The sequence below is a fragment of the Ictalurus furcatus genome, chromosome 2 (genome assembly GCF_023375685.1).
Source record: "Ictalurus furcatus strain D&B chromosome 2, Billie_1.0, whole genome shotgun sequence".
Taxonomy (NCBI): Eukaryota; Metazoa; Chordata; class Actinopteri; order Siluriformes; family Ictaluridae; genus Ictalurus; species Ictalurus furcatus.
In genome coordinates, this window is record NC_071256.1 from 2375601 (window position 1) to 2400079 (window position 24479).

Genomic DNA, 24479 nt, shown 5'->3' on the forward strand with positions numbered 1-24479 from the left:
TTTCTTTACACTTCACACACTTCACACACTTCCAGCTTCAGCACTACACTTCCGTTCATCACAACGCCAAACACACGCCACTTCATCACTGCTGTAAAGTTTTGAGGCGGTTGTGCGTGTGTGCATGTGTGTGTGCGTGTGTGCGTGCGTGTGAGTGTGTGTGTGTGTGCGCACGCTCATGGGAAACACTCCTCCCTCCCGCATGTCGGATCATAAATCGCTTCCATATTGAACTTTTCCGCATTCCTCTGGCTCGTTGGTAACCATGGCGATCGGTTATGTCCTCCCCCAATAGGCCATCAGCCTCCAGGTCCCCCATTAACACACACACACACACACACACACACACACACACACACACACACACACACACACACATACACACACACACATATAGATTTTCAATTTGACGTTCCTTAATGCATTCATCATCTCTTTCTCTCACTCTTATTCTCTTTATCACTTTGTCTGTATCTTTCTGTCTCTATTTCTGTTTCTCTCACTTCCCCTCTCTCTCTCTCTCTCTCTCTCTCTCTCTCTCTCTCTCTCCCCCTCTCTCTGTCTGTCTAGTTCTATCTGTCTGTCTCTTTGCTCTCTTTAATTGTCTCTCTCTTCTCTCTTTAAATGCCTCTCTCTCTATTTGTCTCTCTTTAACTGTCTGTCTGTCTCTATTTCTCTCTCTGTCTTTTCTGTCTTTAAATGTCTCTCTTGCTGTCTCTATTTGTCTGTCTTTTCTCTCTTTAACTGTTTCTCTCTATCTGTCTGTTTCTCTTTTTCTCGCTCTGTCTTTTCTCTCTTTAACCGTCTGTCTCTCTTTTTTTCTCTCTGTCTTTTCTCTCTTTAACCGTCTCTCTCTCTATCTGTCTGTCTCTCTTTTTCTCGCTCTGTCTTTTCTCTCTTTAACCGTCTGTCTCTCTTTTTCTCTCTGTCTTTTCTCTCTTTAACCGTCTCTCTCTCTATCTGTCTGTCTCTCTTTTTTTCGCTCTGTCTTTTCTCTCATTAACCATCTCTCTCTCTATCTGTCTCTCTTTTTCTCGCTCTGTCTTTTCTCTCTTTAACTGTTTATATTTCTCTCTGTCTTTTCTCTCTTTAACCGTCTCTCTCTGTATCTGTCTGTCTCTCTTTTTCTCTCTCTCTGTCTTTTCTCTCTTTAACTGTCTCCCACTCTCTCTCTCTCTTTCTCTCTCTCTCTCTCTCTCTCTCTCTCTCTCTCTCTCTCTCTCTGTCAGGTTAGCTGCAGACAGCTCCTTGGCTTCCTGCCATTATTTGCGAGCCCTCTTTGGCCAATCAGAATTTCCCCTTGCGGTCACATGACCTCCTATTCCCAGACAAAGCCGTTTTCTCTGGGTTTTTTCCCTCTTTTTCCCTTTTTTTTGCAGACTTTAAAGCCTTTCTGCAGCGCGGGCCGACAGCAGCACACACACTCGCGCGCACACACACACACACACACACACACACACACACACACACACACACCGCCATCTGACTGAGCCAACCAACTACGGGTATGTGCTGTGCTGTGTGTGTGTGTGTGTTTGTGTGTGTGTGGAGAGCAGAGACAGATTGTGCTGAGTAGATGAAAATGTTCTATTTTGGTAGAGCCTTTGAACACAGAGCTTTATGTTAGCTTCTCGAGAGAGAGAGAGAGAGAGAGAGAGAGAGAGAGAGAGATGATAACAGAGCTTGAATGGACTTGATGTAGATGACTAATGATGAGCTTCAGTGCAAAACAAACTTTAGACACCAAACATGCTAAGAACAAACATGGGAATGAAATTTTCATGACTTTTGCGTGGATTTACACGTGATGTGAAGTCCAGAATAAGATCGATATCGCTGAGTCCACTTTGGCGCGTGCTTTTTTACACCCCGGGATTCAGCAGCAGTTCGATCAGGAAGTGCTTTTATGTGAACCAAAGTCGGATGAGAAAGCGCTGTCGGATTGTCAGTTCTGATTGGCCGGAAGGTCCTGTTCTAATACGTTATCGTTTCTATAGTAACCGCTCATTCACAGGGACTTGTACATTGGACGTGGCACATTTTTTAAAAAAAAAAACCCCCCCACGCGTAATCGTCGATATGCTGAAGTTTTCTGTAAGGAGATCTTTATGGAAGGAGTCTCCAGTGTCAGCCGTGAAAGGTTTTCCGACACAGGAAACTTTTTTTGTCTTCAGGGGAGAGAAGGAGAGAGAGAGACATTAACAGGAAGTAACTTGTCAATGTTAAATGTAACTATAAATGGATAAAAAATACAATGTTTCCTTCTGTAATCACTGTGGTATAAGAGGAATAAAACACTTCAGGGTGTGCTGTTATTGGATAATAATCAACGTTGCTTTATCACACCACTGCATCGTTTGTGATTTGTCTCTGTGTGTGTGTGTGTGTGTGTGTGTGTGTGTGTGTGTGTATTCTGACAAAATGAAGACCGTTTATTTATCTGTCTATGGCTGTGTCCCAAATCACACCCTTCTGTACTACTTTAATGTAAGTGGTTGGAGTAATACGGACAAATATAGTAAAGAGCCAGATGAGAGAATTGTGTGATTTGGGATACAGCAATGGTTTAATCTCTCTCTCTCTCTCTCACTCACACACACACTCACACACACACACACACACGCACACACACACGCACACACACACAGCACTGATAATGGCTTCGAGTTCACTGTGAGGTTGAGGCCGTAGGTCGTCTTTGCCTAGGTCATGGTCATAAAATCGGCTTTGGAGAGTCGTAACAGAGGTCAGAGTTGAAGAGTTAAAGCGGAGGTAAAGGTCACGGCGAGGTCACAGCAGGACAGCGACGTGATGGTGTAGTTCACGGCTGTTCAGTTTCACTACTGTATTCAAATCAGGTGTGGAATCAGGACAGAGCCGGAGCAGTCCATTAAACAAACGGCTGTGAGTGTTTGAGTGTAATATAGTGATGTGTAGTGATGAGTGTAATATAGTGATGTGTAGTGATGAGTGTAATATAGTGATGTGTAGTGATGAGTGTAATAGTGATGTGTAGTGATAAGTGTAATAGTGATGAGTGTAATATAGTGATGTGTAGTGATGAGTGTAATATAGTGATGTGTAGTGATGAGTGTAATAGTGATGTGTAGTGATAAGTGTAATAGTGATGAGTGTAATATAGTGATGTGTAGTGATGAGTGTAATATAGTGATGAGTGTAATATAGTGATGTGTAGTGATGAGTGTAATGTAGTGATGAGTGTAATATAGTGATGAGTGTAATATAGTGATGTGTAGTGATGCGTGTAATATAGTGATGAGTGTAATATAGTGATGAGTGTAATATAGTGATGTGTAGTGATGAGTGTAATATAGTGATGTGTAGTGATAAGTGTAATGTAGTGATGAGTGTAATTAGTGATGTGTAGTGATGAGTGTAATGTAGCAATGAGTGTAATGTAGTGATGAGTGTAATATAGTGATGAGTGTAATATAGTGATGTGTAGTGATAAGTGTAATATAGTGATGAGTGTAATATAGTGTACTGTAGTGATGAGTGTAATATAGTGTAATGTAGCGATGAGTGTAATGTAGCGATGAGTGTAATATAGTGATGAGTGTAATATAGTGATGAGTGTAATATAGTGTAATGTAGTGATGAGTGTAATGTAGTGATGAGTGTAATTAGTGATGAGTGTAATATAGTGTAATGTAGTGATGAGTGTAATGTAGCGATGAGTGTAATATAGTGATGAGTGTAATATAGTGTAATGTAGTGATGAGTGTAATGTAGTGATGAGTGTAATGTAGTGATGAGTGTAATATAGTGATGAGTGTAATATAGTGTAATGTAGTGATGAGTGTAATGTAGTGATGAGTGTAATGTAGTGATGAGTGTACTGTAGTGATGCGTGTAATAGTGTAATGTAGTGATGAGTGTAATATAGTGATGAGTGTAATGTAGTGATGAGTGTAATATAGTGATGAGTGTAATATAGTGATGAGTGTAATGTAGTGATGAGTGTAATTAGTGATGCGTGTAATATAGTGTAATGTAGTGATGAGTGTAATATAGTGATGAGTGTAATGTAGTGATGAGTGTAATATAGTGATGAGTGTAATGTAGTGATGAGTGTAATGTAGTGATGAGTGTAATTAGTGATGTGTAATATAGTGTACTGTAGTGACGAGTGTAATATAGTAATGAGTATAATTAGTGATGAGTGTTATGTAGTGTAATATAGTTATGTAGTGTAATTAGTGATGATTGTAATTAGTGATGTGTAATATAGTGTGATGTAGTGATGAGTGCTATGTAGTGTAATATAGTGATGAGTGTAATTAGTGATGTATAATGTAGTGATGAGTGTAATATAGTGATGAGTGTAATTAGTGATGTGTAATATAATGTAATGTAGTGATGAGTGTAATTAGTGATGAGTATAATTAGGGATGAGTGTAATATAGTGTAATTAGTGATGCGTGTAATATAGTGTAATGTAGTGATGACTGTAATTAGTGATGTGTAATATAGTGTAATGTAGTGATGAGTGTAATTAGTGATGTGTAATATAGTGTAATGTAGTGATGAGTGTAATTAGTGATGTGTAATATAGTGTAATGTAGTGATGAGTGTAATTAGTGATGTGTAATTAGTGATGAGTGTGATGTAGTGATGATTGTAATTAGTGATGTGTAATAGTGTAATGTAGTGATGAGTGTAATTAGTGATGTGTAGTGATGAGTGTAATGTAGCAATGAGTGTAATGTAGTGATGAGTGTAATATAGTGATGTGTAGTGATAAGTGTAATATAGTGATGAGTGTAATATAGTGTACTGTAGTGATGAGTGTAATATAGTGTAATGTAGCGATGAGTGTAATGTAGCGATGAGTGTAATATAGTGATGAGTGTAATATAGTGTAATGTAGTGATGAGTGTAATGTAGTGATGAGTGTAATGTAGTGATGCGTGTAATGTAGTGATGAGTGTAATATAGTGTAATGTAGTGATGAGTGTAATGTAGTGATGAGTGTAATGTAGTGATGAGTGTAATATAGTGATGAGTGTAATATAGTGATGAGTGTAATATAGTGTAATGTAGTGATGAGTGTAATGTAGTGATGAGTGTAATGTAGTGATGAGTGTAATATAGTGATGAGTGTAATGTAGTGATGAGTGTAATTAGTGATGTGTAATATAGTGTACTGTAGTGACGAGTGTAATATAGTAATGAGTATAATTAGTGATGAGTGTTATGTAGTGTAATATAGTTATGTAGTGTAATTAGTGATGATTGTAATTAGTGATGTGTAATATAGTGTGATGTAGTGATGAGTGCTATGTAGTGTAATATAGTGATGAGTGTAATTAGTGATGTATAATGTAGTGATGAGTGTAATATAGTGATGAGTGTAATTAGTGATGTGTAATATAATGTAATGTAGTGATGAGTGTAATTAGTGATGAGTATAATTAGGGATGAGTGTAATATAGTGTAATGTAGTGATGAGTGTAATTAGTGATGTGTAATATAGTGTAATGTAGTGATGAGTGTAATTAGTGATGTGTAATTAGTGATGCGTGTAATATAGTGTAATGTAGTGATGAGTGTAATATAGTGATGTGTAATATAGTGTAATGTAGTGATGAGTGTAATTAGTGATGTGTAATTAGTGATGAGTGTGATGTAGTGATGAGTGTAATTAGTGATGTGTAATATAGTGTAATGTAGTGATGAGTGTAATGTAGTGATGAGTGTAATATAGTGTAATGTAGTGATGAGTGTAATTAGTGATGTGTAATTAGTGATGCGTGTAATATAGTGTAATGTAGTGATGACTGTAATTAGTGATGTGTAATATAGTGTAATATAGTGATGAGTGTAATTAGTGATGTGTAATATAGTGTAATGTAGTGATGAGTGTAATATAGTGATGAGTGTAATTAGTGATGTGTAATATAGTGTAATGTAGTGATGAGTGTAATTAGTGATGTGTAATATAGTGTAATGTAGTGATGAGTGTAATATAGTGATGAGTGTAATTAGTGATGTGTAATATAGTGTAATGTAGTGATGAGTGTAATTAGTGATGTGTAATATAGTGTAATGTAGTGATGAGTGTAATTAGTGATGTGTAATATAGTGTAATGTAGTGATGAGTGTAATATAGTGATGAGTGTAATTAGTGATGTGTAATATAGTGTACTGTAGTGATGATTGTAATTAGTGATGATTGTAATTAGTGATGTGTAATATAGTGTACTGTAGTGATGAGTGTAATTAGTGATGAGTGTAATATAGTGTAATGTAGTGATGAGTGTAATATAGTGTAATGTAGTGATGAGTGTAATATAGTGTAATGTAGTGATGAGTGTAGTGATGTGTAATATAGTGTAATGTAGTGATGAGTGTAATATAGTGATGAGTATAATTAGTGATGTGTAATATAGTGTAATATAGTGATGAGTGTAATTAGTGATGTGTAATATAGTGTAATGTAGTGATGAGTGTAATTAGTGATGTGTAATTAGTGATGAGTGTAATATAGTGATGAGTGTAATTAGTGATGTGTAATATAGTGTAATATAGTGATGAGTGTAATTAGTGATGTGTAATATAGTGTAATGTAGTGATGAGTGTAATATAGTGATGAGTATAATTAGTGATGTGTAATATAGTGTAATGTAGTGATGAGTGTAATTAGTGATGTGTAATATAGTGTAATGTAGTGATGAGTGTAATTAGTGATGTGTAATTAGTGATGAGTGTGATGTAGTGATGAGTGTAATTAGTGATGTGTAATATAGTGTAATATAGTGATGAGTGTAATTAGTGATGTGTAATATAGTGTAATGTAGTGATGAGTGTAATATAGTGATGAGTATAATTAGTGATGTGTAATATAGTGTAATGTAGTGATGAGTGTAATTAGTGATGTGTAATATAGTGTAATGTAGTGATGAGTGTAATTAGTGATGTGTAATATAGTGTAATGTAGTGATGAGTGTAATGTAGTGATGAGTGTAATTAGTGATGTGTAATATAGTGTAATATAGTGATGAGTGTAATTAGTGATGTGTAATATAGTGTAATGTAGTGATGAGTGTAATATAGTGATGAGTATAATTAGTGATGTGTAATATAGTGTAATGTAGTGATGAGTGTAATTAGTGATGTGTAATATAGTGTAATGTAGTGATGAGTGTAATTAGTGATGTGTAATATAGTGTAATGTAGTGATGAGTGTAATATAGTGATGAGTGTAATTAGTGATGTGTAATATAGTGTAATGTAGTGATGAGTGTAATTAGTGATGTGTAATTAGTGATGAGTGTGATGTAGTGATGAGTGTAATTAGTGATGTGTAATATAGTGTAATGTAGTGATGAGTGTAGTGATGAGTGTAATATAGTGTAATGTAGTGATGAGTGTAATATAGTGTAATGTAGTGATGAGTGTAATTAGTGATGAGTGTAATATAGTGTACTGTAGTGATGAGTATAATTAGTGATGTGTAATATAGTGTAATGTAGTGATGAGTGTAATATAGTGATGTGTAATATAGTGTAATGTAGTGATGAGTGTAGTGATGAGTGTAATGTAGTGATGAGTGTAATATAGTGTAATGTAGTGATGAGTGTAATTAGTGATGAGTGTAATATAGTGTACTGTAGTGATGAGTATAATTAGTGATGTGTAATATAGTGTAATGTAGTGATGAGTGTAATATAGTGATGAGTGTAATATAGTGATGAGTGTAATATAGTGTACTGTAGTGATGAGTGTAGTGATGAGTATAATTAGTGATGTGTAATATAGTGTAATGTAGTGATGAGTGTAGTGATGAGTGTAATATAGTGATAGAATAAATAAATGGCAATTAATAAATAATGTTACTTATTTATTTGTTTGTTTAGCTTAATGCAGAGGCTTCCACACTTTAAATGTATTTACATGGTTTTCTTTTCTTTATTATTTATCATACTTATTAATTTATCTGTATTTTTTTAAGGTCGATTGCTCTGTATTGTTTGTGTATTGTTTGTGTCCTTACAGTCCCATAATCACATCACTTATTCAAGATTTCTGTGGAAGCGTTAAATAGGTTTTTAAAAAAACGTTTTCTTATACACGATCACGTAATCTAGTGGACTGAGACGGGAAAACCCGAACCCGGTGTCACCTACCCAGACACTCCTTCATTTACTCCCTTATTTTTTAACTTTGTTTAATCTCTCTTTCTTTCTTTGTCTTTCTTTTTTCCTTCTTTTATTTATTTATTTTTTTTGGATGATTCTTTAATTTTTTTTAATCCTTCATTTATCAATTTATTTGTTCCTTTGTTTCTTTCTTTCCCTCCTTCCTCCATCACTTTCATTCATTAATGTTTTTATTCCTTCCTTTCCCTATTTTCAGTTCCGTGCTTTGTGGTTCCTTCTGGAAATGAACATCTAGTTATTACTCTAGCCACTGTGTGTGTGTGTGTGTGTGTGTGTGTGAGGTACTACTCACCCTACTCTGTTAAAGACCGCATTTCCCAGGGTGCACTGGGCAGCGTGCCAGAGATTGTCGGGTAATTCCAGTAGAACCACTCTGTCGTCATGGAGACACCATTGGAGCCAAGCTGAAGTAGTGCCAGTGTGTGTGTGTGTGTGTGTGAGAGAGAGAGAGTGAGAGTGTGTGTGTTTGTGTGTCTGCACATCTGCTTGTCCATATAAGTGAGTAAAAGCAGATGTGTGGTTGGGCATGTGTGTGTGTGTGTGTGCATTTATGTTTACATGTGAGTGTGAATGATTAATGGCGGGAAAGCCGAGAGAGGAAGGGAACGATGGCTGATTACAAAGGGAGAGTGTGTGTGTGTGTGTGTGTGTGTGTGTCCACATGTATGATAATCATGGTTAATGTGTAAATCCTCTTTGATGTCCACATAAACACAGTGCATCATTCTCGTTAAATTAATGTGTTTGTGTGTGTGTGTGTGTGTGTGTGTCTGTGTCTCGTCACCACTGACCTTCCGGCCAGAGTTCATGCTCTGAGCTTCTCCACCAATCAGATCAAAACACTCACACTCTCAGCCAATCAGACACGAGCTGAGGCGAGAAACTAAAGCCGTTCCCTTGAGGGAGTCGTGTAGTGTCACTGCCGTCTCTCCGCGTCACACTCATCTGTGTGCACATCTGGAGGGTGACTCCATGTCCACTAGGGGGCGCATCAAAGCTAAAATGCAGGAAATTCTTCAATCCGTGCCACTACAGCACGTCACTATTGTATAACAGGAACAGTGTAGCCACTGCTGTGTCTGGCAGGATCCCAGGTGCAGTCAGCCCAACACTGCATTGTTCTTCGGTGTGTGTGTGTGTGTGTGTGTGTGAAAACTCACTGAACCCGCTGTGTGTTGTGTCCTGGTTTGTCGAGAGATCAGTGTAACTGACAGACATGGTGATGTGGAGCCTCAGTCTGTACTTATGTATGCGAGTCGACTGTCAATCAAGTGAGCTCATTAAAATATTAGGCCACACCCATGATACCCTTTGATGGATGTTTAATATAAGCAACAATTTTGGTATCTCACACCCACACACACACACACAACATTCTGACCAGTTTGCAGTTTAAGGAGTTGAGAACGTGTGTATGATCTAGCTTAATTATCAAAACATAATAATACCACGGCGCTGCTGAATTCTCGAAGCTGATTGGTCGATTCGTTTTCCGCAACAGCGCCTCTGACGGTAGTTCCGGCTGTAGTTCAGATCCCAGGTTTACGTTCGCGTGCATTATCGTTTCTATAGTAACAGTTCTGAGGCTAATAATAAACGGACAAGGAGACGTTTTTGGAAGGAGTCTCCAGCGTCAGTCGGTACGTTTTCAGACACGGGAAAGGTCGCGGTTTCTTCGTAACACGGAAAGGAGTCGTTTGTGAACTTCAGCTGAGGGCTGGGGAAAGAACGACTGTCTATAGAGTAGCTGCTAAGCGGGAATGAACTCATTTAGACATTCTCGCAGACTTTCCACGACGTTAGACGTAACTACAAACGGATAAAAACGTACGAAGCGTTGTTAATACTAATTTTAATAAAAAATGTATTTCCTCCAGTTGTATATGTCTAACCTTAAAGAGGGTGTTGTTTTCTTTTTGAGCTTCACGTAACAGTGTTTGTAAACACGCAGTGTTTGTGTTTTTTTTTCCCTGTTGAACTCGTCCATATCCTCCTGCAAATTCAGGAAGAGAAGAAGGCTCATCGGACGCCGCTCATGAACGACACCATGGCTGACCAATCGGAAGATGACGCTCAGAGAAACGAAGAGCAGCCGGCGGTCAGCAGTGTCCCAACCACTCCTGGGACTCCGCCCCCCCAGCAGCAGCACACGGACCCTGCTTCGCCGACGGTCGCCACGACGCCAGAGCCCGCCTCTGTCCCCGTTGCCTGCGGTAACAAAGAGCTGCGCAAGTCGGCGGAGGCGGAGCAAGAGTACGACGTACGTCTGAGCTAACTTCTGTGCTAATTCTCGTATATGCTGGATTTTTAAAAAAAAAAAAGAAGACATCTCGTCGAACAGTATTCGACGGAAACGCGCGTTTTAACACTTCGCTTAATATTTGCGTCGATGGAAACGGCTTTAAATTCTGCATATATCTATGTTTGTTTTTTATAACACTAATTGTGTGGTTAAGGATGGGCGTGGCTTCGGGATCGGCGAGCTGATCTGGGGGAAGCTGCGCGGGTTCTCCTGGTGGCCCGGACGCATCGTGTCCTGGTGGATGACGGGACGCAGTCGAGCCGCAGAGGGAACCCGATGGGTCATGTGGTTCGGAGACGGGAAATTCTCGGTGGTGAGTTGACCACGTGAAAAAATTCCGTCACGCGCCGACGTGGATAAACGCAGACTAACGGTCCTGTCTCGTCCTCTCCTCAGGTGTGCGTGGAGAAACTGTTGCCTTTGAGTTCATTTTCTACTGCCTTTCATCAGCCTACCTACAGCAAACAGCCCATGTACAGGAAAGCTATCTACGAGGTGCTACAAGTGAGTAACCGCCCAGTTCTCTTTCCCGCTTTCATATATAACCAGCTTTATTTTAAATGCTCGTATCACGCTCTTCGTCGACATCGTGTGTGTGTGTGTGTGTGCAGACGGCCAGTACACGGGCGGGGAAGCCGTTCCCAGTGTGCATGTCGACTGATGACTCTGAAACGGGGAAGAATGTGGAGCATCAGACCAGAGAGATGATCGAGTGGGCGAGTGGAGGATTTATGCCTACTGGGGCCAAGGGCCTGGAGCCACCACCTGGTACCTTTACTACTGCACAGTGCTGTGAAATAGTATTTGCCCCCATCCTGATTTCTTGTGTGTTTGTGTAGATCTCGTACTGAATAGTTTTAGCCTTTTGTTTTATCTTCGATTTTTCTATTTATTTCTGAAACAATTTATACGAAAACAGAAGACCTCAGGGTGGACCGGATACTACACTATGCTCCTAAACTGTTCTTAACTACTCATAATCTACTCTGGTACTACACTCTATTGTACTAACCTCTTACTGCGGTGGAATGCTCCGCTCTGCTGTACTACCCTGTAGCTTCTTACAGATGTGTGCGTGTATGTGTGTGTGTGTTTCAGCCGAGCGGAATCCCTACACTGAGGTGTACCCTGAAATGTGGGTGGAGCCAGAAGCTGCAGCGTACACAGCTCCTGCCAAGAAGCCCAGGAAGAACAGTTTGGAGAAACCTAAAATTAAAGAGATTATAGATGAAGGGACCAGAGGTATTACATACGCCCACCGCCCCCCCCCCCACACACACACACTCAGATTTGTCAGTTGTTTAGATTTTACATCATCATCATATTGATTTTTGCTAAGTTTGCATCACAGAAGCCTGTAATATGAGAACAAGCCCTGAAACAAACCACTACAAATGTATTTCTAGCGTCTCAGAGCTTCCGGAAATCGTTTATGTGGTTGTTTTATTTATTTATTTATTTATTTATTTTGCTAAAATGTGGCACTGAGCCAGAAAACAAATTCAATTCATTCTGTTTTCCAGAGAGGCTGGTGTACGAGGTCCGTCAAAAGTGCAGGAATATCGAAGGTAAGCAACGGTTTCCCCATCGTTCTTTCCTGGTTTGACCTGGACTGTACGATCAGCGGCGTAAAGAAATAGCGGCAGCTGTTAGAAATCTGACTTTTTGTAAAAAAAAATTAAAAATACGGAAGTTTTTAAGTTTCTGTAAAAAAAAAAAAAAACTGTAGCAATGCTGATGTCATATATTGCACGCAGATATGTGTATATCCTGTGGAAGTCTGAACGTGTCACTCGAACATCCGCTCTTCATCGGAGCAATGTGCCAGAGCTGCAAGGTAACACACACACACACACCACAGTTAATTGGAAAGTCAATAGACAGTAACAGAGATTACTCCTGCTTTTTGTTTATTGAAGTGAAGCTGTTTCTTGGACTGACTTTGTGACTCAGGAAGTGTTTGTGTTGCCTGCAGAACTGCTTCCTGGAGTGCGCGTATCAGTACGACGATGACGGCTACCAGTCCTACTGCACCATCTGCTGTGGGGGCAGAGAGGTGCTTATGTGTGGGAACAACAACTGCTGCAGGTGTGTGTGTGTATATGGTTTTTCTATCTTGGTCCTCACAAGCTTAGGAATATCTAACAGTTTCGACCTTGTGGGGACATTTGGCAGGTCCTCATGAGGAGTTTTTTTCTTTAACAAGAATTAGTGTTTATTTATAAACCTAAAAGAGCATCGATGGCTGAAGGTCCTTACACAAACAGTAAGACAAATACGTGCGTGTATGCCACTATTTAAATTTAAATAAAGACACGCCCGTAATCAACCATATACGGCATGTAGGCGGAACGCTTGAAATTTTGCACAAAAGACAGAAATGAAATTTCTTTTGAGGCAGAGATTTTGAATACGATCTGTAATAAAAGTGTCGAATACATTTTAACGACGTCGAACGTTAACAAACACACATCGCAAGTCTCCTCCCCCCGCCCACGAATACATGTGTGATGGGGAGCCAAAAAAAAAAAAGTGAAATGCCTGGAACGTTAAACGGGGTTTGTACAACAAAGCAACACATTTTGATTTGATTTCTTGGTGATGCGTCTTTATACCATGAGGTAAACTGTGTGTGTAGGTGCTTCTGCGTGGAGTGTGTAGATCTCCTGGTTGGTACCGGTTCAGCACAGGCTGCTATAAAGGAGGACCCATGGAACTGCTACATGTGTAGCAGTAAGGGTGTGTTTGGAATGCTCCGGCGCAGAGAAGATTGGACATCGCGCCTCCAGCTGTTTTTCGCCAACAACCACGACCAGGACTTCGTGAGTCACGCCATCCCAAAACATTGTAGCATGTGTCTGTGTGTGTGTGAGAGAGAGAGAGAGAGAGAGAGAGAGAGTGTGCTGATATCAATCAAAGCTGTGTATCAAGTCAACGAGTGTAACGAGGTGGAACGAGTGTACGCAGATTTCCACCACCTTAGTTCAGTATAGAATGCTTTTCGTCCTTGTTAAAAGATTGGTGAGTTAAGATAAGTAGACCAAAGGGCTTGAGGTTAGGATTAGATTTGGTCGTTCCCATCAGGTACAGGGGGCTGATCCTTTGAAGGCAACTTGAATGCAAATTAGAATGCTGCATTCTATAGTAAAGCTCTAATGTTGTGTGACAGGAGAGACGCATTCTGGAGAGAGACAGCCGAGAGAGAGAGCGAGAGAGAGAAACAGCCAGAAGCAAGGCAGTTAGGAGAAAGAGCTGGCTAGAAGTGAGCGAGACAGGAGAAAGCCAGTCGAGAGCAATCCAAGAGAGGAAGTCAGCCAGAAGTGAGACAGTCGGGAGAGTGCTGGCAAGAAATGAACTAAGTCAAGAGTGCCTGCGAGAAGAAAGCCAGTTAGGAGAGAGCTAAACAAAAGGAGCCATCCAGGAGAGAAAGTCAGCTTGAAGTGAGCCAGCCAGGAGAGAGCTAACCAAGAGGAGCCAGTCAGCAGTGAGAGTCAACCAGAAGCAAGCCAGCCAGGAGAGAGAGTTAGTCAGGAGTGTGCTGGCCAGGAGTGAGCCAACCAGGAGCAAGCAAGTCAGGTTCGAGGGTCAGCCAGAAGCGAGCCAGCCAGGAGTAAATACAGTATGGTTCTAACCATCCAAACAGTTTGATGGTAGTCCCTTCTGCTTAGAAAGGGCTTCTACTTGCTGTAAAGCAGTGGTCACCAACCCTGTTCCTGGAGATCTACCTTCCTGCATGTTTCATCTCCAACCAAAATCTAACATACCGGTTTTAGTTGATCAAGAACTTCTTAAGGCAACACTTAGATGGTCAGGTGGGCACGATTATAGTTGGAGCTAAAGTCTTCAGGAAGGTAGATCTCCAGGAATAGGGTTGGTGCCCACTACCGTAAAGGTAAAGTGAGTAAGTCAGGAGTAAGGAGCAGTCTCTATCAAAAACTTCCTCATGCTACTTCACTAGGTCAAAGACTAAGACTATGATTGAGCTTCTCCACTTCTCCTTCTACTTCTCCTTCTCTCACTCTCTCTCTCTCTCTCTCTCTCTCAGGAACCTCCTAAGATCTACACGCCTGTAGCAGCAGAGAAAAGGCAGCCGATCAGAGTCCTCTCTCTGTTCGATGGCATTGCTACAGGTGAGTTCATACCTGTCTGACTGAGGTGTGTGATTATAGCACGATTGGAAGCTGTACTTAAACTGGAGCGGTCTTGTGATTATAATGTGTGTGTATGTGTGTGTTTGTGTGTGTGTGTCCATGCATGTGCACACTCAGGTCTGTTGGTGCTAAGGGACCTGGGCATACAGGTAGAGCGCTACGTGGCGTCCGAGGTGTGTGAGGACTCCATTACAGTGGGGATGGTGAGGCACCAGGGCCGGATCATGTACGTGGGTGACGTCCGCAACGTCACGCAAAAACACGTGAGTTCCGTACACGTCCCTGTTTCTTAGAGCCGTCCCGAACACCTGGCTGCTCCAGCTGTTGGCTCACGAAATGGTCGCTATTACGGTCATTAACAAACATATTTCTGTAGACTATGAATAAATTTCATTCGGTGTGAGTGTTTATTGTAGTAGATGCCGCAGATGTATGTCCATTTATGATCGCTGTCGTGGTTCTGTTCGTTTATTTAGAGCTGGGACTGAAAGGAATTAACACGTCTTAATACTCAACACTAACTACTTGTTAATGCGTCCTTATAGGACAAAGGAATTGATTTTATCTAGGCACAAACGGCACACTCGTCATGATTGGTTAAACGTTTTCAGGCATTACTCAGTTGTGTGTGTGTGTGTGTGTGTGTGTCTCTAGCCAGAATGTCTTTGCATTAATGACCTCTATCATACTGCAGCTGTAACCTTGTGGTGCATCATATTTTTGTCTATGTTGTACACTTCTCTTCTTCTCTGTGTATGTATGTGTGTGTGTGTGTGTGAGAGAGAGAGAGAGAGTGTGTATAAATAGAGATACGAATGCAGCAGCGCTGATGGAGCTCGTATTTCAGCTAGGCTTTGATGTGCAGGCGTGTCTGCTTTTCTCCCCTCAGGCCTGCTGAGCTGACAGTACTGAGGATGTGTGTGTGTGTGTGTAAGAGAGACTGATTGAGATATCACCCTGTCTGTAACTCGATGCAGCAGATAAAGAGGTTCTCCACACCCGATTCATGAGACCGTTATACTGTGTCGAAACGAACAGAGATTTGGTGAACGGGTTCGAGCCGTGCGTGTTAAAGTGAATCCGGGTTACAGCCCGAATCGATCCCGTTTCCCTGAAAACCGCGAGAGAATCACGTTTAACCAGAGACGCGTTGGACGTTTTTAGGCCCGGAGGCCGAGCGTTTTTTACGGCCGTGCTGATTAAACTGGCTCCTTACACCACGTGATGTTTCACAGGTTGGAGAACAGCCTAAAGGCACAAATATTTTCATAACGTTATCACCAATTAACGCACTAATTCACAAAAAAGTTTAAGATTCTACGGAATGACTGAAGTAAACAAAGAGCGTAGGGCAACACATCAGGGTCCAGAGTGGATTTAAAAAGCACAAGAGAAACGTTGTATGGAATGCGAAACGGAGGTTTGTTGTTGCTACATTAGCCTCATAGCGCCAGTTCAATTAACATGGAAAGGTTTTAATGTGTGTGTTGCAGATTCAAGAGTGGGGTCCATTTGATCTGGTGATAGGTGGGAGCCCCTGCAATGATCTCTCCATCGTCAACCCAGCCAGGAAAGGACTCTTTGGTACGCTGTGTGTGTGTGTGTGTGTGTTATATTGGAAATGTTTGTAAAATCCACCTAAATATAATACAAAGCGCAAACACCATAAGCACCATCCGAACTCGCTTAGCAAATCAACCAAGAATGGGTGTGGCCTAATATTCGAATGAGTTGACGCACTTGATACTCTCAGCCGTAAGACTCAGGATGGTTAAACTTTACTGAACTTGTTGCTGTTCGGACTCAAATAAACAGTTTACACTCTAAACACACCGTAAAATAAAAAAATGGATTATCTGAGATTAGCCCCACCCACTTTACATTAAAAAGACATTCCGTTGAAGTCCAAAGTGATGCAGATCTTTAAGAACCAAAGCGACGCCTGTTTCATATTGTATGATCTTTTGTAATAGTGTGTGTGTGTGTGTGTTGTGCAGAGGGCACCGGGCGACTGTTTTTCGAGTTTTACCGCCTGCTACACGACGCCCGTCCGAAAGAAGGAGACGAGCGGCCGTTCTTCTGGCTCTTCGAGAACGTCGTGGCCATGGGAGTTAGCGACAAGAGAGACATCTCACGCTTCCTCGAGGTACACACACACACACACACTAACATATTTCTGTTGGCTAACTAATGCTAACCCTAACACCAGTTCACTTTAGGACCTTCTTGTGAATGTAGACTAACCCAACCTCGTCTCTTGCCTCAGTGCAACCCAGTGATGATCGATGCCAAGGAGGTGTCTGCTGCCCACCGCGCCCGCTACTTCTGGGGCAACCTGCCTGGCATGAACAGGTGAGAATGACCTTCACCTACTTCTGCACCATAACTCTTTTCTCCATCCATCCATCTCCAAAGATACTGTTACCAAAAGGAAACTGATTATTTGCCTGTAACAGCACGTCCCCAAGTGATTATTATTATTATTATTATTATTATTATTATTATTCCTCTTCTACTACAACAATGTTATAGATTTTTTATATCCGTTTACGGAACGTCCACGAAGGAAGTCCGATCCTGTTCTCATTTACATTAAACATGGTGCTCTGTCACCAGCCTCTATTATCGTCTTCTCACTCTCGAAGTTAATTAGACACAAAAAAAACCCTCGGCTTGTCAAAGCGTAAAAACTCTTTCCCGAAACCTCACCTCTAACACTGGAGACTCCTTCCACAAACGTTAAACATCTCCTTACGGAAATCCGTTATGACCGAAACAGTACCGCGTTACGAGTGCACCACTGAGGTGTTTATAAACATATTAACGCCTTCCGACCAATAATATTCCAGACTGTTATACGTACGGTAATAACGTAATGTCCTTTTTGTCGTCATTCCCCTCCCCGTCTCCCGCAGACCGTTAAGCGCCATGCAGAACGATAGGCTCGACCTGCAGGACTGTCTGGAACATGGACGCACAGCCAAGGTTGGTCACGTGAGTCACAATGCTCTGCATTTATACAGCGATGTCGAATTGTTGGACCAGAGCACTATGAAATTGAGGCTGTAGATTAAATTGTCCACTAGAGGGTGCTGTTATTTTATTTACCCTAACGTTCCACCGTGCGAGGTGTATCTATTTAATCACCGGGTTTGTGTTTCAGTTCGATAAGCTGAGAACCATCACCACTCGCTCCAACTCCATCAAGCAGGGCAAAGACCAGCACTTCCCCGTCTACATGAATAACAAGGAGGACATCCTCTGGTGCACGGAGATGGAAAGGTATGCATGGATAGAAAGGTATGGATCAAGATGAACTTATTCCCCACACTTATAATTACTTCCAAATTAAGCAAACATTTAGAACGTTGATGGATGAACTGAGAGACTTGAAGGCCATGTTTGGACTGATGGACCCTTAATAATAGAGTTGGATGGATAGATGAATAGATTCTCACACACACAGTGGAGGAATAGGTAGATTCTTGGATGGATGGGTTCATTGATAGGTGGATGGATGGTTTTACACAGATTGATGAAAGATAGATCCACAGATGGATGGATTGATGGAGAGATGGATGGATAGTTTCACACATGGAAGGATTGATGGAGAGATAGATGGATAGATACACATGATGGATTCATGATAAAGTTAGAATTAGTTCAAATTATCTTGAAATACACCTGATATTTAGAACATTCGTTGCCGAATCAAGTCCATAGTTGATGGATCAACCCTTATTTAGGATGGACGGATGAATCCGGACACAGATGAACGAAGGAGTAGAATCACAGAATAGCTGAAGTATGGCTTCACACATGGATAGATAAGATGGGTGGATGAGCGGAACAAAGCTCTCATCTTTTTGTTTGTTTGTTTTTCCCCTCCTTCCTCTCAGGGTGTTTGGATTTCCTGTCCACTACACGGACGTGTCCAACATGAGTCGTCTGGCCAGGCAAAGACTCCTGGGAAGGTCGTGGAGCGTCCCGGTGATTCGGCACCTGTTCGCGCCGCTGAAGGAATACTTCGCCTGTTACTGAATCCCCGCCCACCCGAAGTCACGCCGTGCCATCCCACGACTCGCTCCGCCCTTCATTTGCATAGCAAACCAAGCTCCAACCTTCTTACATTTGTTTTGGTAGTTGCCTGACGACTTACTGGTGCTATTCATCGAGAAACATACAAACAAACACGGTTCGTCCGACTACACGTCTCACTTTTACATGTCGGCTATTTATTGAAGACTTCATTACATTTGGTTTTTTTTTTTTTGGGGGGGGGGAGGGGGGGTATTTTTATTTTACAGACTTTTTAAATATCATTTACAATGTCAGAACGATCGACATTTCATCTGTGATCGCAGCTTCTCTGATGAAAGAGAGACATGCTTGCATGAGCGTGTGGATGTGAGAGTGTGTGTTTGTGTCTGTAATTGCGTGTGTGTGAGAGAGAGAGAGAGAGGATGGTCGTCTCTTTGAGCACAAAGCAGATTTGAGGGTCATGGCATTTTCGAAACCTAAACACACACACACACACACACACACACACACACACACACATTATTCTGGTGTAATTTACATCTTTTAGTCAAATGGTGCAAACACACACACACACACACACGATACACTGTTTACAGTAATGTCATGGTACTACACAACTACACAACTCCTGTATAGCTCAAATGCTGATACAACTATGGTGCTCTCTCTCTCTCTCTCTCTCTCTCTCTCTCCCACCCCCGCCCCCCCTTCCTCTACATGTCCTCCCCAAATCCAGTCTCTTTCAGATCTCCCTCTTTTCACCCCCCCCCCCCTTTCCATTTTGTTCTCCCTCAATCCATCACTTCTTGGTCTTCTGTCCTTCCCATCTATTTCACCTCCTTTCTCTTCTGTCCATTTCTCCTTTCCTCGTTCTACCGTGTCTTGCTGTCTTCCTTTCTTTCCCTCTTTCTTCCTCGTTTGCTTTATGCATTTCTCTCTCTCGCTCTCTGTCAGCAATACAGATGCACAGCCACACTTGAGGCCTTACTGCTGGGGCACATAGTGACTGACACACACATACACACACACACACACACACACACACACACGTCTCAGAGAGCTGCTGCGCTTCCAGCCCAGGCCTGCAGGGGGCAGCGGCAAAAGTACAAACAGACCTATCCTTCCACAAAGCACTGTGGTGATGCTAGCGACCACCAGCGGAACTCATTTCTACTGTAAACCACAAGGTCTCGTCCGACTCCGCCATTTTTACTGTACTGGTGTTGTCGTGTGAGTGCGGGTGGTTGTGTGTGTGTGTGTGTGTGTGTGTGTGTGGAGAAACATTCTCCAACTCGTCATCATGCTTTGCTTTTTGTCCAACTGAGGAAACTATCAGAAACCTCTCCGGGGTGCTTTTTCTTCTCTTCCTTTTTCTGTCCTCAGGCCAGCATTAAGCCTGTATGCTAATCGCCGTTTTCATTTGAATTAGGCACGTTTCCACCAACGGTTCCTGACCCTTTTAGGAATTAAAGGTTTGTGGAACTAATCCAAACCAGGAGTAAGCGGTTCCTGGTCATATTTCTGGTTTAAAACACGACTAAAAATCTGCCCTGGTTCCTCTCGTAGAAAACGTACCTAAAGTTTCTCAGTTCCTAAAATGTTCTTGGGTTCCTGTGGTGGAAACGCACCAAAAAGTTTCCTTGGTTCCTGAAAAAGTTTCTGTAGTGCAAAAAAAATGCAGCTATAGTTCCTAAGTTCCTCAAAGGTTCCAAAGTGGAAATGTTTCTAAATGAAAAAAATGGTTTTTTTTTTTGGTTTTTTTTTGGTTTTTTTTTTTGGTTTTTTTTTAAAGTTCCTACCATAGAAAGGCATTGAAACTTCCTGGGTTCTTGAAAAGGTTCCTGAGATGGAAAAGGCGCCCAAGGTTCAGTTCCTAAATAGTGTCCAGAGTTCTTGAAAGGCGGGGGAAAAAAAACACACCTAAAGTTCCTGAGTCCCTGAAGAGATTCCTAGGTTCCTGAAAAGGTTCCGGTGATGGAACGTTGATCTCAAATTCTGGACATCTCGATCCAGTGGCTCAATGGTCCTTTCTGTCCTCCCAGGGGATTCTGGGATAGTGGCCTCTGCTGTGTGATGTTGTAATATCTGGTCACATGGTGCTCCCAGAATTCCTTTCATTTTGGTGGGCGTGGCCTCTCATGGTGTGTAGGTGCTTAAGAAATGTGCACACGCCTTCCAGTTATGGATTTAAATAATTATCTGGATTACTGTATCCTCTCCGTGCCGTCGTCGGATCGTTCGGATATACAGAGCGACACCCTGGTGCTTACGAGAAGCTTCCTCGGGAAGGCGGGGCGACCTGGCGGGCGTGGCCTCTCGTGGTGTGTTGGTGCTCAACAGCAGTGTGCACTCACCTGCCAATTATCAGTGTGGTAATCGGATTTTGGTTTACTGTATTCGCTCCGTGCTGTCGTACACATCGTTCAGATCAGAGGTTCACGGGACATTCTGGTGCTTTCTGGCGCTTTCTTGGGATCTTTTTTGGTTTTGTTTTGTCCCCACCGGCTTCCCAGATTTTCAAGGGTGTCTTTGTGAAGTATAAATGAGAGATGCTAATCTCTGGCCTGCTTGAAAGGCAGACTGTAAAGAACTTTCTAGGCCACTTTCCAGACACAGATTATCCACAGTCCTGGAATAAAAGCCCTTCAGCCGTGCTGGTCCTCGCTTCCCCCAACGTCCCAAGCCAAAATCCATAAACATCCATCCTCTACCACACTAACGGTGTGATGCTTATCCGAGTCTCCTCTGCTGTGGTGCTGTTTGACTGTGAATGAACACGCAGCCTTCAGCAGCTAATCTCGCTAACGTTCAGAACCACTACTGACTGTTCACGGTGACAATAAGACACTTTGCTAGGTTCGATGGCAATTTCCGTCGCTAACAAAAAGGGCTTAGACCTTCCTTTATTTATTTATTCTTTTTCTAAAAGATGCCGTTTGACTGACAACCGATCACAGATTCTTTCTGGAAAGATGATAACCGCTTCAACAGAAGATGCGACGCTGTGAACCGTTTTCACTCCAGTAACTATACGACGTGCCCAAAAGCTCAGAAAGCGTTGTGCGGAAGTGCGTATACATCCGAGTGCACATAATCAGAACGCGGGATTCTGAAGCTCGTGGCCAGATAAGTGTACAACACGTATCGAGACGTCGCGTGAGTCAGACGCCGTGACTACTTTACGGTGCTAGAGTTAACTTGTATGACCGATAAGCTAATGTTAGCTTCAGGTCTTGAGGTAGCTAACAAACAAAACTGAGGGCTTTCAGACATTTTTTGGAACTCTTAGCACAACTTTGGACGTATGTGAACACACCCCCAACCCCTTTCCTTTCATTTTTCTGATCCTGGCGCACCGTTCCCTTCCACTTCCTGTTTCCTTAACCAGCGAGGACCAGCAACGTCCAGGACTGATCATAATGCGTGTTCCGGAAAGTGGCCCTCATCTGAGAATGAACATCCAGACAGCTAAAGTCCAGAAGCTAAGCTAAGCCTGGCATTCGGAAGACGCGTTAGCCGCTCAACACGTCTAATAAATAAAAATAGAAGAAAAAAAAAAAAAAACTCAGGCCCACATGCGTTCTTTCCAGACTCACTTCCTGTGTGGCCGAGACGGGACTCCATTCAGCCGAGTTCAGCGGTGAACCAACTAACTGTACATAGATATGTTTGCCTTTTGTTAGCATTCGATCATGTTTTGTGCTCCGGGTGTGTTTCTCAAATCCGTATAGGCTAATCTGAGTGTGATCCTAGGCCGTGTTAGCGTAGCTGTTGTGATTAGGAGACTGGCCAAAGGCGGAGCTTGATAATAATAAGCTGAAAGGCGGCGGTGGTGATGATGATGATGATGATGATGATGATGACGATGATGCGTAAGAAGGGGGCGTGTCAATCCGCCATCACGTCTCGATGAATTTTCTTTTCCTGTTTCTTTACGTATTTATGAATCGTCTCAAACGAGAGGACGAATTTGAGAGCCAACCGATAACCAGTTGACAGCTTTAAAGGAGGAGATCCTTTACGAGGTTATTTTAGGATTCAAATCTTTAAAGAGCGCGTGAGTGAAAGCGTTTCAAAAAAAAAAATAAAATAAATAATAATAATAATAATAATAAAAAGGTGCTATACAATTTATTCTTAAATGATTAAAGAAAAAATAAATAAATAAATAAGTAAATAAGTGAAATATATTGTTGGGAATTTAGGAGTGACCGGTCTTGACAATGACTGTTTTTATGTTGTCGTAGTAATGGATTTAAGAAGAAAAAAAAAAGGAAAAAAAAAATCACTATTATTTTACTCTTTTATGAATATATTAACAAATGCATTTTAACTTTGTACTTGATGATGATGTAAAAGTAGAAAAAAAAAGGTAAAAAAAAAAAAAAAAGAATAAAATGGAGAAATTTCACGTGTTTTAGCCTAGACATCACTGTAGTATGAGCGTCTCGATGAGGAAGTCATTCTGTTATACTGGACACTCGCTCCATCCTGAAGGTTCTGTGCACTGATACGTAACTCGCTTTTTCCTTGGCAGCAAAATCTACATTACCCAACATTCCTTGCTCCATGTAGTCTGGCTTTTGTTGGATCCGACTGTAATGTTACGTTGTTTTTTCTTTCTTTATTATTTTATATATATATATATATATATATATATATATATATATATATATATATATATATATATATATATATATATATATATATATAAAATCAATTGTTGTTGCCTCAATATTTATTGACTACAGCCATGTCCTACCTTCTGTCCTTCATATTTAGTCTGTCAGATGCATCGGTCTCTCTTCCTTCTCCATCCTGCTCTCTCTCTCTCTCGATTTCTTTCTCTTCGTGTGCTCTCCATCCACAGCTGTGCTTCTGCTGTTATTTACAGGTGGCGTGAAGAGACAGAGAGAAAGCATGAAAGAAAGAAAGAAAGAGGAATAGAATGACTCCTTTCTTATGTATTTGTGCTGGGGAACACTTGAATTAAATGTACTGTTTTTGTGCAAAAAAAAAAATCCAATCCTCGTACTGTCTTTTTTTTTTTTTTTTTTTTTTTACCTCCGGCCCACCCAGAGGACTATCAATCAAGTTATTATTAATATTAATTTGCGCCAACTGTATAGTTGTATACAAGGCTAAATAATGTGGTTTAAACTTTGTTTACATCAGGTGATCTCAGACTTTTTGCTGATTTTTTTTAAATTAAGATCAGAACTATTCATTAAGTGAATATTTATGTATTTATTTGGGCTATTTGATTAATTATAATGCCCACCCCCCCCTATTTTCCTGCCCAGGTGAATCCAAACCAGTCACACTTGTGCTAAAATGTAGATTTAAAAGTTTTCGTTTGCATTCAATTCCTATCTAAAGTGTAGCTGACACTTGTAAGGTCTTGTATGCCTGAAGTTATTATTTATTTATTAAGTCTTAAACAGCAAGCTCTTCCAGTTGAGATCCCAACACCCATCAGGTAAAGTGCCACCTGGGGGTGAATGAGCATAATGCAGGACATTTTTGAGTATATCAGTTGTGCTTTAACAAATTGGAGATTTTTATTTGAATTAAATATTTTGAATTTCAGGTAAGAAGGTCTGTCCGCACGACAGGGGCAATGCATTAGGTATTTAGCGAGGGAATCAAAATGGCCGCCTAGTTTCAAACGCGTTGCATCGTGGGTGGTTCCACAACATGAAAAGTGTCACATCCTACACCGTTTGTGTATGTAAAGTCCTGTTATAACATTTGTTGCTTTATGAAGAAAACAAAACACTCATCCGTTTTTACACGAGCATC

At 41.2% G+C, this 24479-nt stretch overlaps 1 protein-coding gene across 5 annotated transcripts in view; it reads left to right on the plus strand.

Annotated features, from left to right (window-relative positions):
- The window catches only part of dnmt3aa (DNA (cytosine-5-)-methyltransferase 3 alpha a), a 55515-nt gene extending 33274 nt beyond the window's left edge, over positions 1–22241 (plus strand). For 3 of the 5 annotated variants that reach the window (XM_053642295.1, XM_053642311.1, XM_053642319.1), the window contains 17 exons: positions 10189–10443; positions 10640–10798; positions 10882–10989; positions 11097–11253; positions 11584–11727; positions 12009–12053; positions 12243–12322; positions 12461–12573; positions 13124–13307; positions 14531–14615; positions 14754–14899; positions 16130–16220; positions 16634–16782; positions 16903–16988; positions 17552–17621; positions 17800–17936; positions 18536–22241. In XM_053642295.1, coding sequence (XP_053498270.1) covers positions 10189–10443; positions 10640–10798; positions 10882–10989; positions 11097–11253; positions 11584–11727; positions 12009–12053; positions 12243–12322; positions 12461–12573; positions 13124–13307; positions 14531–14615; positions 14754–14899; positions 16130–16220; positions 16634–16782; positions 16903–16988; positions 17552–17621; positions 17800–17936; positions 18536–18677 — 2151 coding nt within the window. In that variant the 3' untranslated portion in view covers positions 18678–22241. The remainder of the gene's footprint in view (positions 1–10188; positions 10444–10639; positions 10799–10881; positions 10990–11096; positions 11254–11583; positions 11728–12008; positions 12054–12242; positions 12323–12460; positions 12574–13123; positions 13308–14530; positions 14616–14753; positions 14900–16129; positions 16221–16633; positions 16783–16902; positions 16989–17551; positions 17622–17799; positions 17937–18535) is intronic. The other 2 variants (XM_053642302.1, XM_053642327.1) reach the window with 1 other exon arrangement.
- Positions 22242–24479: the final 2238 nt, after the last annotated feature.